This window comes from Aulonocara sp. 'chitande type north' Nkhata Bay, linkage group LG4 (genome assembly GCF_057382095.1).
Source record: "Aulonocara sp. 'chitande type north' Nkhata Bay isolate Kocher_YH1m ecotype deep benthic linkage group LG4, A_spYH_male_GT1.1, whole genome shotgun sequence".
NCBI classification, from domain to species: Eukaryota; Metazoa; Chordata; class Actinopteri; order Cichliformes; family Cichlidae; genus Aulonocara; species Aulonocara sp. 'chitande type north' Nkhata Bay.
This window is the reverse complement of record NC_141347.1, coordinates 15327820-15343719: the sequence shown is the minus strand read 5'-3', so window position 1 is coordinate 15343719 and position 15900 is coordinate 15327820. Positions and strand designations below refer to the sequence as shown.

Below are 15900 nucleotides of genomic sequence, written 5' to 3'. Positions count from 1 at the left end.
AATCAGACGGCCAACTCCTCCTCCTAGCCCCCCCGCCCCAACAGGCAACAGAGAACGGGGGTGAGAGAAGACTCCAAACCTCCCTCAGCCCGCTCATATGTAGTGTTGATGCATGTGTGTTCTAAGGTGCATTTAAAACCCAGGAGGGCATGGAGCTACCTGCCCGAGAGCAGCAGGTAAGCGCATAGCCCCTCCTGATAGCCCTCAATGTCTACGTGTATTTAAAATTGAGTAATACACATCACATATTCTCCATAACCAGTGTGATCGTATTTGCTGAATGTTGTTGGAGAAAGTTGAGTCATGATTTTGATTGTGCAATGTCATGGAATAGCGTCCAATATGTCATGTCCTAGGGTCATTATGGGAGTGGTGAAGTTACTGAGTTACTATTTAAAAGCTAACAGAGAGCTACCATTCAACCTGCAATCAGTCATCCCTCATCACAGAGTGAGTACAAATGCCTCCTCTTTCACTCATTGTTACTCTAACTTAATGTTTTGGTGTTGTAAAACTGTTACTTTTAGCCACGCCTTCTGCTGTAGTCGATATGTTCTTTAATAGGTTTCTTTTTTACAGTTCAAACTTTGTTTTGTAGAGAAGGTTGCTTTGATTTTGTTGTATCTATCTCCACATGCTCTATAGCAGCATGCAGCTGTGGGCATTGCTCCCCGTCTGCCTGGCTTTCTTTGGCACTGCAGGCATTTGGACTGTGTGAGTGTTTCATTTCCTTTCTTAACTCACTTCTCATAAAATGTTTTACCTTATTTCTCAAACCCAAACACATTGGCAGTGGTCTTTATTCAGACCTCTTGTCTGTGTAAATCAGTACAGCAAATGTGGACGTATTCACAACCCATGTGTTGTGCTGGTGTCAATAAATGCAACTATTCATGCCTTGAGGTTGAGCTCAGTCATGCCTCTGTGAAAAGCTGTGGGCAAGCAAACTGATAAAGACATAAAACATGCAGTATAGGTTATCTATAAGGTTTGTCTTCAGTTTAAAGTACATATTTAGCTTAGGATAGGTGCCTAAAGGTACTTTATATTAAACATCTTGCTTCCACGCCTGCAGGATTTGCACTACATCTCTCTGTGAACTTTCATTTTGATGTTAGCTATACAATTGTTGATTAAAATATATTTTATAAGATGTGTTCCAATCTAACCAAGACCACATTAAAACTAAAAATAAGAAATATTACATGTTTTTTCTTGTAGTATATGCATGTGTTAGGTATCCCTCAGTTAGTTATTTAGTTGATTACCACCATGTTGGACCAACTTTTACTCTCAGAACTGCCTAGGGTCTTCATGGTATAGATGCATTATACATTAGCTTTAGCTAATGTATAAACACACTAACTGCAACAGTTTAGCTAATATAAATTATATTGCTAAAAGTATTTACACGTTTAGCTTCACATTCATGTGAACTTGACTGATATCCCATTTTTAATCCATAGGTTTTAAAATGATGTTGGCCCACCCTTTGCAGCTATAACAGCTTCAACACTCCAGGAAGTCTCTCCATGTTTATGTGAATTTTTGAGCATTTTTCTTTTTTTTTGTGTCCCGTTTGGATCTATAGCCATCAGAATTGTTGTCTTAAGGCCATGAAAGATGCCAAGCGGATTTATTTTACCAAGTGGATCATCATGGCCTTGCCATATTGGTCCATTTGATTGACCTTTATTATAATTATGAATTTATTTTATTTTCAGTTGCTACAAACGGGACAGACATGACTGGGGGATAGGACAGGGAGAAAGAATGAAAGAAAGAGAGGGAGAGAAAGAAAACCAAAGGGGAGAAGAGACGGTGAGAAAGGGGGGAAGAAAGAGAAAAAAAACAAAACAAAAAAAACAAAAAACACCTGGGTCACCTGTATGGAGAAAAAAAAAACAGAAGAGAAAGCAAACAACAAAGAGCAACATAATAAGAAAAAAAAGCACCATCACAATAAACTAGCTAGCAGTAGATATCAATAGTTACTAAATAATAAACGATATTGTGCAGCACGCAAGATAGACAGCGCACAATGTGCTTTGAGGCAGCAGCCAAGAAAGGTGTAGTCCGCGTCTGTGAATACCCGTGTGTACACCTGTGTGCATACCTGTGTGGATCAGCATGCTTGTATTCCAAAGGTTTCTCCATGTAATGATCTGCTAGGGAGTGTGGGGAGCCACAGCCCCGCTTCCAGGGTATGAAGCAGGTATGGAGGAGATCAAAACTCCAGACATCCAGAGGCCCCCAGAACACAAGAGACCAAGGAAGACCAACAGACGGGCAGCCGCGCCACTGTCCCAGTAAGAGCTGAGGAGAGTCCCAGATGAGGGCTCATTCAGCAGCCGCGGGAGCAGAAGCCAGGGGGAGTTGCAGTGACGCGCCTGTAAGCTCCGCCGGCAGCCAGCTGTGCCTGAGTGACCGAGCCCCAGGCCGAGAGGCCGGGGGCACCCCACCTCCGAAGTGGCCCGAGCGAGCCCCAGGCTCCAGGCCCCGATAAGCGGCCACCAAGGAGTGAGCCGGTGTGTACCCGGACGCCCACCCCCAGACACCATTTTTCTAGAAGCACATTTGTGAGGTCAGACACTGATGTTGGACGAGAAGCCCTGGCTTGCAGTCCCTGATCGAATTCATCCCAAAGGTGTTCTGTTGGGTTGAGGTCAGGACTCCTGTCAGGCCAGATATGTTCTTCCACAGCAAACTCGCTCACCCATGTCTTTATGGACTGTGCTTCGTAAACTGGTGTGCAGTCAAGTTGGAACAGGAACCATCCCCAAACTGTTTACACAAAGTTGGGACCATGAAACTGTCCAAAATGTCCTGGTATGCTGATGCATTATGAGTTTCCTTCAATGGAACTAAGGGCCTGAGACCAACTCCTGAATAACTATGCCATAATCAAAACCACCAAACTTTGCACCTGGCATATTGCAGTCACAGTCGTTCTGCTGGCATCTTCCAAACCCAGACTTGTCCATCAGATTGCCAGACGGAGAAGTGTGATTCGTGTCTCTAGAGAACATGTCCTCATGTCCTTATGTTATATTAAATTCTCTCACAAATGTTTGTAGAAGCAGTCTGCCTGCCCAGGTGCTTGATTTTTTTCTACTCGGTCCTGGTGGTTTTCAGGTGTTTACACATCTGTCTGTGTGTGCACTGAGTTTAACATGAGAGCATGACAACTATAAGGGAAAATGACTAAACTTATCAGATTTGGGGATGACATTAAAATGAAGACTGTGCAAGAGCTTGGCATGGTCACAAACAGTTTTACTCAAGTTTGGGAATCTGCAATAATAAGTATGCTTGGCTTCTCAAACAGTTATATATGTATATAAAAAATGTTTAATCATACCCTTGCAAAGGCACAAACATTCAGCAGTCACCAACAGCCTTATTTCTTTCCATCAGATTTGCAGTAGCTGTAACAAATGGATCAGTCAACCTAACAGAGGGAATCCCGTACATCAGGTCGGTGTAAATCCTTTCTGTTCCAAGAGCCGAGTACAGAATAAAGGACTTAAACTGAAATAACGGTGAACTGGCAGGCTGCTGTCGTCATGTTCACAGCCTTAAAGGAACCTCGTGATTCACTAATTTGTCTTTCTGCTGCTAGCCAGTGTGGCACTTCCAACCCACAGAGCTGTCTCTTCTCCCAGGTCTGCAACATCTGCTGCTTTTTAGGTAAAAATTATTCAAATAAATATCCCAATATAGAGGAAGAGTGCTTGCTATCTGATTTCCCTAATTAGTTCATTTAAATTCAACAGCAGCTGCCATTTGTCAGAGCTGTAGTTTCACTTTGATTCTCTGCAGCTTTGGTCATTTTTCGCTCGTTTCGTAACCACCTTATGTCCGTGTTTCTCAGCCCTGTGGGTCGTGGCGATCCGTTTCCAGCAGGTCAGAGACTATGGTGATCACGGAAAAGGCAACATTGCCAGCATTGTTTTAGGATTCACCTCCTCCATATCGATCTCCGTCACCGGGAACTTCCAGGTAGCACTTTTATCTTGTGAACTTGTTTTACTCTGTTAAAGATTAAAACTTTATCCGTGAAAAATAACATGAAGATGACTGTATGCTAATCAAACTCTCCACTCCCCTCTGCTTGTCCTGTGTAGCAATCAGTTTTAATGATTATTCACACTGTGGGAGCAGTCCTGGCTTTCTTCCTTGGCCTGGCCTACTTCTGGGTACAGCTGTATCTAACTTATCGGGCTCAACCATCGCAGGACCGATGGTGGGTGGGGCCTGTCAGGGCGACCTTCTGCATCATCTGTACCGTCACGGTTATTGTTAGTATCCTTCCTGTCTTCAAACTCCTTCATGCAATCCAAGATAATGCTTTTGCCCATAGTAAGAATATTCAGTTGTGGAGAATTTTTAAATTTGTATTTATTTATTTATTTATTTATTTTAATTTTTTTTACATTTTAAGAACATTTTCAGTTATTTTAATTTTAAAGAATATGTCCAGAATGAGCTACCTATTTCTATATCACCTAACTTCAAAATATATCTATTAAATTAAGATTTTTCTTTAGTTTTTTTTTAAAACTTATTGTTAATGCAACTATCCAGTTGTCCAACCACATGGTTGCCACTTAATGTATTTAGAAGACACGGTAAAGACAACCTGTAAAGTTCAAACTGAGCATCAGAAAGGGGAAAAATGGCGATTTAAATGTCTTTGAACATTGAATTGTTGTTGTCGCCAAACATGCTTGTTTGAGTATTTCGGAACCGCTGATCTGCTAAGAATAGGAAACTGAGGGTATGATTCACGTGGCTCACCAAAGATAGACAACAGAAGACTGAAAAAAACGTTGTCTGGTCTCAATTTCTGTTTCTATTCAAATGGTAGGGTCAGAAATTGGCACAAATAACGTCAAAGTGTGGCCCAATTCTTCTTTGTATCAAAGGTTCAGGCTGCTGGTGAGGTAATGGTTTCTGTTGCTACACTTTGGGCCCATTAGTATCAAATGACCATCATTTGAATCCTACAGTCTACCCTTTTTCACCACAGCGTACTAATTTTCACTTTATCCTACCAGTGCCATGTCACGAAGCTCAAATCATCAAAAATTGGTTTGTTCAACCAATTCTCTCAAAACACATGAACAATCACCAGATCTCAATAAAATAAAGCACCACTGCATGTTGAGGAAAGGGACATTTACATCATGGATGTGCAAACGACAAATCTGCAGCCACTGTGTGATGCTGTCACGTCAATATGGAAATCTGTACTATGAATATAATTTAAGCGGATAAAATGGGTCCAACCCAGTACTTGCAAGGTGTACCTAATAGAGTGGCCAGTGAGTGTTGATACGTTTGTTTTAACACTGTATTTCTAGTGCATTGCAATAAGTGTTGAGGACCGCTGTAGATTCATGAAAAAATACTGATACATGCAGTATTTGCTGTGACTGTGGTTTCCCATTTCTTTGAACTTTTTTAAATGACTGAATTCTCATTGAGCTCATATTGAACCGTACTGTGTGAAGAGCTATTTCTCACATGCATTTTAAATGAGCCCTCTCACTGCTGTGACTATACATCCCTATACACAGACAGTGTTTGGGCTGAGAATAAACACTATAGTGTCTGAAAGCATCAATGAAGCAGCAACTAGTGTTAGGCTTACTATTGAATTTACTCTGATGTGCGGTTGTTCAGCATCGTGCTCCTTAACTGCTCTTCTCTCCTTCAGTGTCCATTTTCCACATCACAGGCTTTTCCTCTGGAGCTGCTGCGTGTGAATGGATTCTGGTGATGTCGTTCTTCTGCCTCTTTGGCCTTTTTGCAGCCGAGTTCAGACACATCGACTGCCACAGCCTCACCGTACAGAAGCAAATGTTTACGAATGACCGCAGCCACGCATCAATAGAAATGAATGGTTATGTTATAAATACAATTAGCTAAAAACACTGTACTGGATCTGTGTGCTAGTACACATGGTTCAGAATGCATTATGTTCGGTCATTATATATAGAACTGCTTTTTAATTTATTTGCATGTTTTCCATTTTGAAGACTCAGTACGGCAGATCTGTTTCATGATCTATGACAGCATCTTTTGATGTGATTCATCATGTTTATGTCATTACTATCATTAGTAAATTATTTTACTATTACACAGTCAACTACCATACGGGCAGCATTTTCTATTTATAAATTTTTAGAAGAATTTCAAATAAATAACTTGGGTACAGAGACGCGTGTCTATCCTTTTATTTTTTTGAAAATTTTGTGAATGCTAGTTTTAGGTTTTGTTCTCGTGTTAAATACAGAAAATAGACAAAAATCAGGTACTTCTTCGTCCCATACAGCAATAACCACAGACTAACACATGATGGCGCTGTTTAACAATCTTAATCTGCTACAACAGCCTCTACATGATCCCTCTCTTATTATTTAAGCCACTTCTTAAAATCATTCATATACCCTCTTTTCCTCTCTTGCGTTTTCTTATTTTCATCTTCATGATGTGAAATCAACTGGTGATTGCACGCAGTGAAAACCAGTGAACATCAGCTCTTTTTCTGCAGCACTGTCCACCTGTCAGCTGGAGGAAGCTTTAAAAGGAGGATGGCGGTATGGAGGAAATGTTGAGTTATTGAGAAAACGAGAGAAACAAAGGCCTTCATATGGCGTAACACACGAGAGAGTACTGTAAGATACATTTAAAATGGTTCATTCTTGAGTTTTACCTGCACTTTAAACTTCCTTTTTTATAATTGTCAGAAACACCACCGGCCAGCGGGGGTGCTGTTGAGCATTTCTGGCTGCTGATCATTGGGCTGCTGGGAAAATGCACCTCTGGTGGCATGCCAACATGTTTTTTTGTAAGATACCTCCAATTTAGAAGGAGGTTTCGCATTCACTGCAATTTGTCAAGGCTATTTGCAGCGGGCAAAACAATGAAGCTCTCATAGCTGATGCTGATAGTGGGAGAGGTCCTACTCTTGGCTCCAGCATGCAAACTCTTTCTCTCATCCAAGTTCTTTATTTATTTTAGAATATTATCTCAGGGTCTGTTGGTAACATCTTGGTCGTGCTTTGTGAACATCAACATATCTAATTTTGTTTGTATCTTTATTTATGTCAACAAAAAATCACTAGGGGTATGGTCGAGATGGGAATAGTGGGCCCCCGGTGTCCTGCTATGTTTCGGGAGCATTCTTTCACATACTCCACACTGTGTGATGTAACCAGAGGGGGGCTTTGATGAGCGGGCACAGGGAGCAGACGGACAAGCCCGGAATTCTATGGGAATTTTTCAAAGTGCTGTTCATTACCAGTGTTCCTGCTGCAGGCAGCATGCAGGGTTTGAACATTACAGTCTCATGATCAGGGCAGATTAGAAAGAAAATTTAACTTCCTGACGTTACTCCAAAGTGCATGATTTAAAATAAGTTCACCCCTTATGCCGGTCTTTTTCTGCTTATGCTGAAATAACAAAAATGCTCTTGAGTTCTTGCTGCTTATAATAAGGAATTCAGAAGGAGGCCTTTTGGTGCCAAAACACCCTTAACCCTGCTGTTTTCATTAGTGAGTATAAAAGGCTCCTGATAAAGTAATAAAAACTCATAAAACCACCAGTAGCGACATGCAAAGACTGGGAGGCCCTTGATGTAAATGTCAGAAAAAAAGGTCTGGATCCTCTATTGTAATATGGGAGAACATGGTTTATGTGGTGCCTGCCTTGTTGCTTTTGACTTTGAGTCAAGAAGAAGGTAAGAGCACACTTGCTCTCAAGGCCCGCGCTGTAATCTCTCCCAACACCTGCTTATGCCCTAGTCTGTCTTATCCTGGCAACACCTCTTGAGCAGAAACAAAAGCACTGCTTTCCTATTGCGGAGCGGAGTAACTGCCTCCAAGTTCACTATCAGACGCAACCGGCAACCCTCGGACGCTCCGGTCTCTCTTTAACGCTGGTCTTATCATCGACGAGCCAAATCCTGTGCACTTCACATCGAAAGGCCTGCTCTATCAGCGAGACAGCAGAATCTGCCAGATGAAGGCTCAGGGAAAGGACTGGGAGTAAACTGTTTGAGGAGAACGGTTGGTGAGTCCAATACATAGGAGACGGACACAGAAGAGAGATGGGATTGTCCAGAATTGAGAGATCCACAAGCAGATACAGAGACCTAGTGACAAGGAAGAGAGTCCCAGAAAGATGGAGTGTGAGTGATAAAGATGGAAAAATAAGAGTGGGCACCAGCAGCCATGATCTCACCCTCTGCTCCGCTCTTTGGCACCGTCTTCCAGAAAACTGCCCTTTCGCTGAAAAATGCCAAGTGCACCACATTCCAGCAGCCACACAAAGGCCCTCCCTCGTCTCAGCTGCACGGGCACAATCAGACAAGGGATAATTATATAATTAGGCTGGCTGGTGGCAGACAGGGACTCTCAGATGGTGTGTTGGTGTGTCATATTTACGTTATCAGACAATGAGGAGAGTTTGGCCTTATCAGAGGAGGCAGCGGCAGAATGTATGTGTGTGGGGTGTGTGTGCTCCAGCTGCGGCACTTAGGACCAGATTGTCACGATAGAGAATAATAGTGGGTCGATAGAATGACCTTCACTCCATGGCAGGGCAGGGATCAGAGAATGTGATATGTGACAACGAGGTGGGGACTTTTTTGGGGGTCCAACAAGCTCCATTCTCCAGGACTGAAAAATTAGGACAAAGTGGAAAGGCTAAAAATTGCAGTTCTTCGAATGTCTACTTGAAGCTGAGTACAAAAATCAAACCTTTGCTGCTTTTTTACAACCTGGTCTTAGATTTTTTTAAAGGCCTTTTCTATGACTGAGGAATGCTGACCAGTGCTGGGTGTAACGAGTAATCACATTACATATCTCTGTAACACTATAATATGAAGTTGCAGCTACTAAAAATAGAATTATGTTGTTACTTGAGAGGCACAAGTTTATCCATAGGGCTGTTCGATATAACGATATTTATCGGATGACAATATAAAAACATCTATCGTTTCATTTTACGTGGTGTCGCAAAATAAACTGTTTACGGCAATATTTTTTCATCGTTTTGATCGTCACTGTAGTGACTATATTAATTTGTTAAAGTTCTCTCTTTCTCTTATATTTAATATAACCACACTACGGACGGACAAGCGCCTGTTTTTTTGCGTTGTCGTTAGCAACATAATCTTTTCACAATAAAGTTCAAGATCCTGTTGAGACTTTTCAAAATAAACGGAATCACGTGAAACGGTATGCAGAGTCTTTACGGATGAGAAGCAAAAAAGAGTCGTCAGGTGCTAAAAAATAGGTTAAAACATTCGATTCCAGATACATGACGTCCAGCTGGAAACACTTCATGCAAGTCGAGCTGCCCGAGATTCACAGAATTTACAGAAAATGTGAAATTTTTGTGATTTATATCGTTATCGGGACGATAGATGTCTTATATCGGGATATGAGATTTTGGTCATATCGCACAGCCCTATTTATCCATAATCTGTTTGATGGGTAGACAAGTTAAAACTCCTCTGCAGGACAAAGATAGCAGAGGAGTAGAGATGTACACATGAGTTTGAATTTGTTTTGCAAAACAACAAGAATGTGACAGTAATATGCAAAGTGTGTGCAGAGCAAAAACAGCTATCCACCTCTATGCTAACAAGACACCAGCTAGCACCGAGCATTTGCAAAAGCAAATGTTACTATCCATCATGCTAACCCCAACATGGAGAGCAATGCTAAAGCTAAATGCACGTCAAACTTCATCAAGCAGTCACAGGTTTATTTTCAGCAGGTAGTAAAAGAAAAAGTTTCCTTCTAATATTGTCGGTCTTTACCTTACAATGTGAAGCTCCTTGATATGACTGCTGTTGTGAATTGGCACTATATAAATAAAAACTGTTGAAGTGTCACTTCCTAACTCAAGTTAAATGTTGCTCTTGTTTTTGTTTTTAGAGCAAATAATAGTTGAATAAACACAGACACCGCTGTCTTTGCAGTTAACAAGCAAACCATCCACCAAACCTCTGCTCCAATTTGGGTCAATGAAACTTTTTGTGTTATTTTTATGTCACTGATTGCATGATGCACCTGTACAAGAATACGCTGTGCAAACTAAGGCTCAAGTCAAACAAGTCTAGAGATTGGTCAGTGATCATCTGGGAGCCACCGACTGCAAGTGGAAAATCTGTACTCCTCATGGAGTATCCTGACATTTGCTATGTGTAGCTGGTTGCTGGTATACACAATACACTGAAAACCTCTTGAAGATTTCTTTGATTGCTAGCAGATTGACACGGTCACCTGCAGTTTGCAAGAAATTGTTTACCTTCAAAGTTAAGTTACGTTGGACTTTTTAAAAAGTGTGTGTTGTAGCCAAAAGGTCCAACTTTTACTTTGAAGGTAAACAGTGTCCATTTCTAGTTTGCATCACGCTTTTTCATGTTTCACTAAATAGGCCTGTGGCCAGCAAATGTTTGCAGACGAATAGGCCTTTTCTATGCAAACGGTAGGTAATCATGGCAATTTGTTAGTGACCAAGGCAGAAAGATAGAAAGTTTTTGGTGCAGCAACCTTTTTGCAATCAATTTCATCTGGTGCCAGCCAATAATATCCAGCAACCACTCACGAAATATATTTTTCCCTAGTGGAGCTCACCAGGGTGTTGCCAACCAGACTTGAAGCCTGTGGCCAAGGCCTATGATTTGTAGTATTTGCTGATAACTCCAAGCTGTTACCCAATTATGGTCACTTATGGCAACAAGAATGCACGAAACAATGGCTTTCACCTAGTCTTTCCACTTGGAAGTTATCTTGAAATGCTGGGCATGTATTTGGGAAGTTATTTCAAGTTATAGATAGTTATAGATACTGATGGGAAATTTTTGAACATGTGGACTTAAACCACCAATCCTCTGATTAGCAAATGGGTGACACTTCCTATAACCCAGAGCTGTTCTTCTATAACAGCTCTGCTCACATCATGGTGGACATGATGACTATCTTTTATATCCAGTCTGTGGGGTCCACCAACCACACATAATATAAGAAAATTAAAATTAAACATTTCACCTCTGAGAACCAAAACGGTATCAGGGGTTCGTAACCATGTTTCAAATATTCTTCCCTAAATTGTATTAAACATGTTTAAACATGTGAATATTCGGGTGTTACATTTGGCTAAATGTAGAAACGTATATAGTATTTTAATGCAACATTTATTATTATTTTTTAATTATTATGAAAATGTAGCTGGCTGTGACTTGTCCTAGCTGGGGAATCACAGCACCAAATGACAGCGACAATTCACAGCTAAACAGACACGACCACCTCTGCCCTCTAGTTGAGGAAGAATCTTCTCTCCCAGACGAGAATTAAGCCAGTGTCTCTCTCTGCTGGCCACCGGCCAACAATCTCCCCTTGCGCCATGGCCTTGGCTTTGGGTGTGTCTCCAGTTGCACGGGACAGCACAAAATAGACTATTGTTGATCGCACAAGACAGAGAGCCAGGGGAAGGAGGAGGGGCAGTGGCAGTGGTGGTGGTGGGGACTGGAGGTGGTGGGAGGAGAAATTCACTTTTAAGAAAGGACCACATGGACAATGAAGAGCAACTCCCCTCCTACTTACGTGGATACGCACTGATGAAGAGCTGCTGGCCACACTCCTTTGCCATCATTCAATTTCTTTACAGGTGCACTTTGTTTAGAGGAAAGTCTGAACCTTGTTTCTGTATTCTTATGCAAAACTCGTACAACAACAAAAGATTATTTTTGTCTTACCTGGATGATTTAGCCGAGAGTATTTCTTGGCAGGGAGCAGTAACTTCCTGGATTCCTTGACTTCCTGGTTGCCTGCATCTCTGAGACAAGAAGACATCTGCATCCAGCCTGAAATATAATTATATTTAGGCTTTGCAACCTTTGGAGTGTAGCCCAACTGTTACTGAATTTTTGATGTCAATATTGACATTTGAGCTTTTTGAAAAAAGAAAGTATTTAAAATAAAGCACCAGTCTTGGCTGATGTTTCGGCCTGGCTAAATTATTGGTGAACCTCAGTAAGTGGCTCAAAACATCCTTGAGTAGCTATGAGTGTGCCGAGTGCACGTAGAAAGGCCACAGCCAGCCAACAGGTTTGAACCCAGAAGCTTCTCAGAGCACGCTAATGGCACTGTCCACTGCAGCACTCTGCTTGCTCATAGGGTGGCTCCTGGAAGATATGTTTCTACCATCTTTGCTGTCACAGAAACATTATATAGATTTCAACTCAGGATTCTTTGTATATATGTATATATATTTTATTTAATTGTTTTCTACTACAGGACACATTCACCCATTCGCACACACATAGGTGACTGTAGCTCAGCAGGCAGAGCAGGTCATCTGCTAATCAGAAGGTTGTCATTTCAATCAATCAAATGGAGCACGAATGTGTGAACGTTAGATAGAAAGCCCTTAAGCATAAAAAGGTGCTTGTGTGAAATGATTAATGAGGTACATTGTCTTGAGTGCTTCAGTAGAGTTGAAAAGTACACACGCATGCTTTTAAATATTTTGTAAAAGTCACACTTGTGTGCTGTGTGATGCATCAAAGGCAATTTAGGTTTCATCATCTTGCCCAAGGAAACTTTGACATGTGGTCTTAAGGAGGAATTGAATCATCAACCATCTGATTAGTAAATGACCGGCTCTAACTGTCTCCTCATATTTCTCTCTCCTGTCATCATGGTGCCTATGTCCATCTTTTATATACACTCTACGCACAGTCCTGAAGCCCTCAGCAATTATGTGCTTGAATGATTATCAGCCTGTTGCACTAACACTGGTAATCATGAAATGCTTTGAGAGACTGGTGATGACATCTATTGAGTCTCCATCCCCGTTGACCTGGACTGGCATCAGTTTGCTTATAAAACCAGCAGATGGACTGAGGATGACATCTTAGGCAGGACACCCTGAAAACCCTAAGACCTATGTGAGAATGCTGATTGTTGACCTCAGGCAACCTGGTTAGCAAGCTGCTGTCACTGGCTCCGGCTTCGTAGTTGGATTTAAAACTTCCTCTCCAACAGACCACAGCACATGAGACTTGGAGGCCTCATCTCATCCAACATCATCCTCAGCACTGGCACTCCCCAGGGCTGTGTTCTCAGTCCACTCTTATTCAGTTTCCACACATCTCTACACTCCTATTTATAACAAAAATTTCACATACAAGTTTGGAGACGACATAGCCGTGGTGGGGATGATAACCAATAACAATGAGGTGACCTATAGAAAGGAGGTCCAAGCCCTCACATCCTGGTGTCAGAACAATGACTTGCTCCTCAATACCAGCAAGACAAAGAAGCTTGTCATTGACTTCAGGAAACATAAAAAGGATACATCCTATGCCAGTCCGGCGATTGATAGATAAGAGGTGGAACAGGTGGAGACACACATACATTCACATACATTCCACCTTTTTTCTACAGTCCCTAAGAAAAACTGGACACAGAAACTCCTCACCAACTTCTACCAGTGCACCACAGAAAGAAATGTGTGGTGAAGTTCTCCAGCTGCACCTCAGAGGAGAGAAAAAACCTGAAGCGGATCACCAAGACTCCAGAAAAGGTCATCGGTGCCCCTCTCCCACCTCTGGATCATATCTACTCTGTCTGAGTGAAAAAACAGAGCTGAAAAGATCAAGTCTGGCTGCACACACCCTGCACAGTGTCTTTTTCGATTCTCATCTTTTCCCGCCTCTCTGGCAGGTTCAGGGTCATAAGAGCAGGAACAGAAAGACTCAAAAACAGCTTCTTTCTGAGGGCCTCAATTTTACACTTTCACATGTTGTGCACCTTAGTTTTGCACTCTCATAATTTGTACATTATTTATTCACAATTTCACAATCCAATTCAAACAACTTAGCAATAGACAGGTAAGTACCTCCCATGTCCTTATTTTTCTCATTTTATTTTTTTCTATATGCTGTTGGGCTCCTGCAACCCTGAATTGGATCAGTTCTGATGCACCATGATTTTGCAACAAGGTTTCTATCAGACACTGAGACTGCAGAATTTAAGAGCAAGCATCATATTATCGAGTTTAAATTTTAGAGTTGCAGCAGCCTGGTAAATTGCTTTAACTATGACTCACGTTTTATAAATTTAAATCCTGCATATTTACCCAAAACACTTCAGATATTCTTTATAATTCTCAATCTGAACACCCTTTCCTTTTTGTGAAACATCAGCCTGGAATATAGAGCGTGAAGCTTAAGCGCGTGTGTGGTCCTTTACATTGTGTTTGCATTTAGTTTTGCTGTCACTCTGTTCACTCACGAGCACATATGCGGGGTTGCATTCTCCCTGGCAAAACACATATTTAAGAAAAAAACATCCCGATGTGAAAAAAAGACCAAAAACTCCAAAGAATTTCTTTGTCTCGAGTAAATACAGGGTTTGCCTAAAACATTAGCAAACAGTCATTAGCACAGAGAGGGCTCCGAGTGTCTGTCTCTTTGGTGAGATTACTGCTTTTGAAAAGATGGGGAAAAAGATTCTGAACTTCAGGTAGAAAGCACAGCCTTTTCCACTTACAGACTCTCATCCAGGCTGGAGATCATACGCACATGAAGAGACCCGCCCTCCTTGCTGCTGAGCTATATTTGACTAGGACTTTTTGAACATGGTGAGAACAGCTAGAAGAAGAAATAACTGCTGCCACTGAGATTCTCTGTTTTTAATCATGCTGTTTTTAGATGTTGGCAACAATATCTTAATTTTTGTTTGTCCCCAGAGATTGGTATTTTGCTTTGGAGCAAACATTTTTCCAGTAGAAAGAAAAATAATTGGGCAGAGGTCATGTTTATTGGCATGGAACGGGAAAAGAAAAAAAAAACTATTCTGACACTGAAAATTAATTCACACAATCAGTGACTTATGTTTCCAGTTACCATTACCGATGAATGATGCACTAGAAGTTGACTTGACTGGAAACTTAGTCACTTTGTATGACAGATGAGCCACCAGCTTAGGTCACAGGCTGCTGCTCCAAGTGGCCTATCGGTCACCGTGCACCAAAGCCTGACTCAGATGTTATAGGTCGCTTGTACATTGTGACATAATCTATAAATCAGCATTAGAAGCTAGAAAGGAAAAGCTAAATTCCCAATCTCCGTGCTAACCTTTTGCATAAAGCAAGCCGAGCTTGCCAGGATCATTCTCTGCTCTCTAACGTCTTTGACCTTTTTTGTCTTGTTGGAAGATTTCTGAGAAGAGAGAGGGTATAGCTGGTGTGTCACGACAGAATATGCATGCAGGAATTATGTAAGGGCCCTGACATTTTGGGCTGTGACCTGCTTTGGTTCTTCACTAGTTTGAGGATCAGTCAGACATTCGCTCAGACAGACCCAAGAGGTTGGCGCCGCTCTTGGGCTGAAATGATGTCTTAATGCAAAGCCTGTTGTGGGCTCTTTCTCTGTGATGTGAGACAATATGGGCTTTATCAGCAGCACACAATATGAAATGTGACAAATTGGCATTACCTCATTACTCAGTCCTGGTAGTTCAAGTTCAAGTGAAAAGAAATGTGCGCTCATTATTTCTTCTCTCTAATGTTTGCTGCTGAATGATGTTTGTGCACAGTCTTTATGTCTCGTTGTCTGCACGTTTGTCTGCTAAAGGAGGAAGAGGCCATGTGACTGCTTTAAATTGGATCTATTATGCTTTTCCTTATTTCATCTTATTTGTGCTGTTACAGTTGACTTACACCAAACATAGCCAAAGTTTGGAAGAACGAGGTGGGCTTATGTGCCAGAAATCCCAGTGAGACAAAAGCTCAGACTACCCTAAACACAGCTTTTTTTCTATTCTTGGCTCTGTGTAATGTCAGAAAGTGGGAATATAAGATCATCTAAGGCAC

The 15900-nt window shown here is 41.5% G+C and overlaps 1 protein-coding gene across 1 annotated transcript; it reads left to right on the top strand.

Annotated features, from left to right (window-relative positions):
* The first annotated feature begins 634 nt into the window (after nt 1-634).
* tmem150b (transmembrane protein 150B) lies at nt 635-6163 on the top strand. The gene is made up of 6 exons (XM_086290577.1): nt 635-714; nt 3418-3477; nt 3623-3690; nt 3875-4002; nt 4128-4305; nt 5723-6163. The coding sequence occupies exons 1-6, from the start codon at nt 635-637 to the stop codon at nt 5932-5934; spliced, it is 726 nt and encodes a 241-aa protein (XP_086146703.1). The 3' UTR covers nt 5935-6163.
* Nucleotides 6164-15900: the final 9737 nt, after the last annotated feature.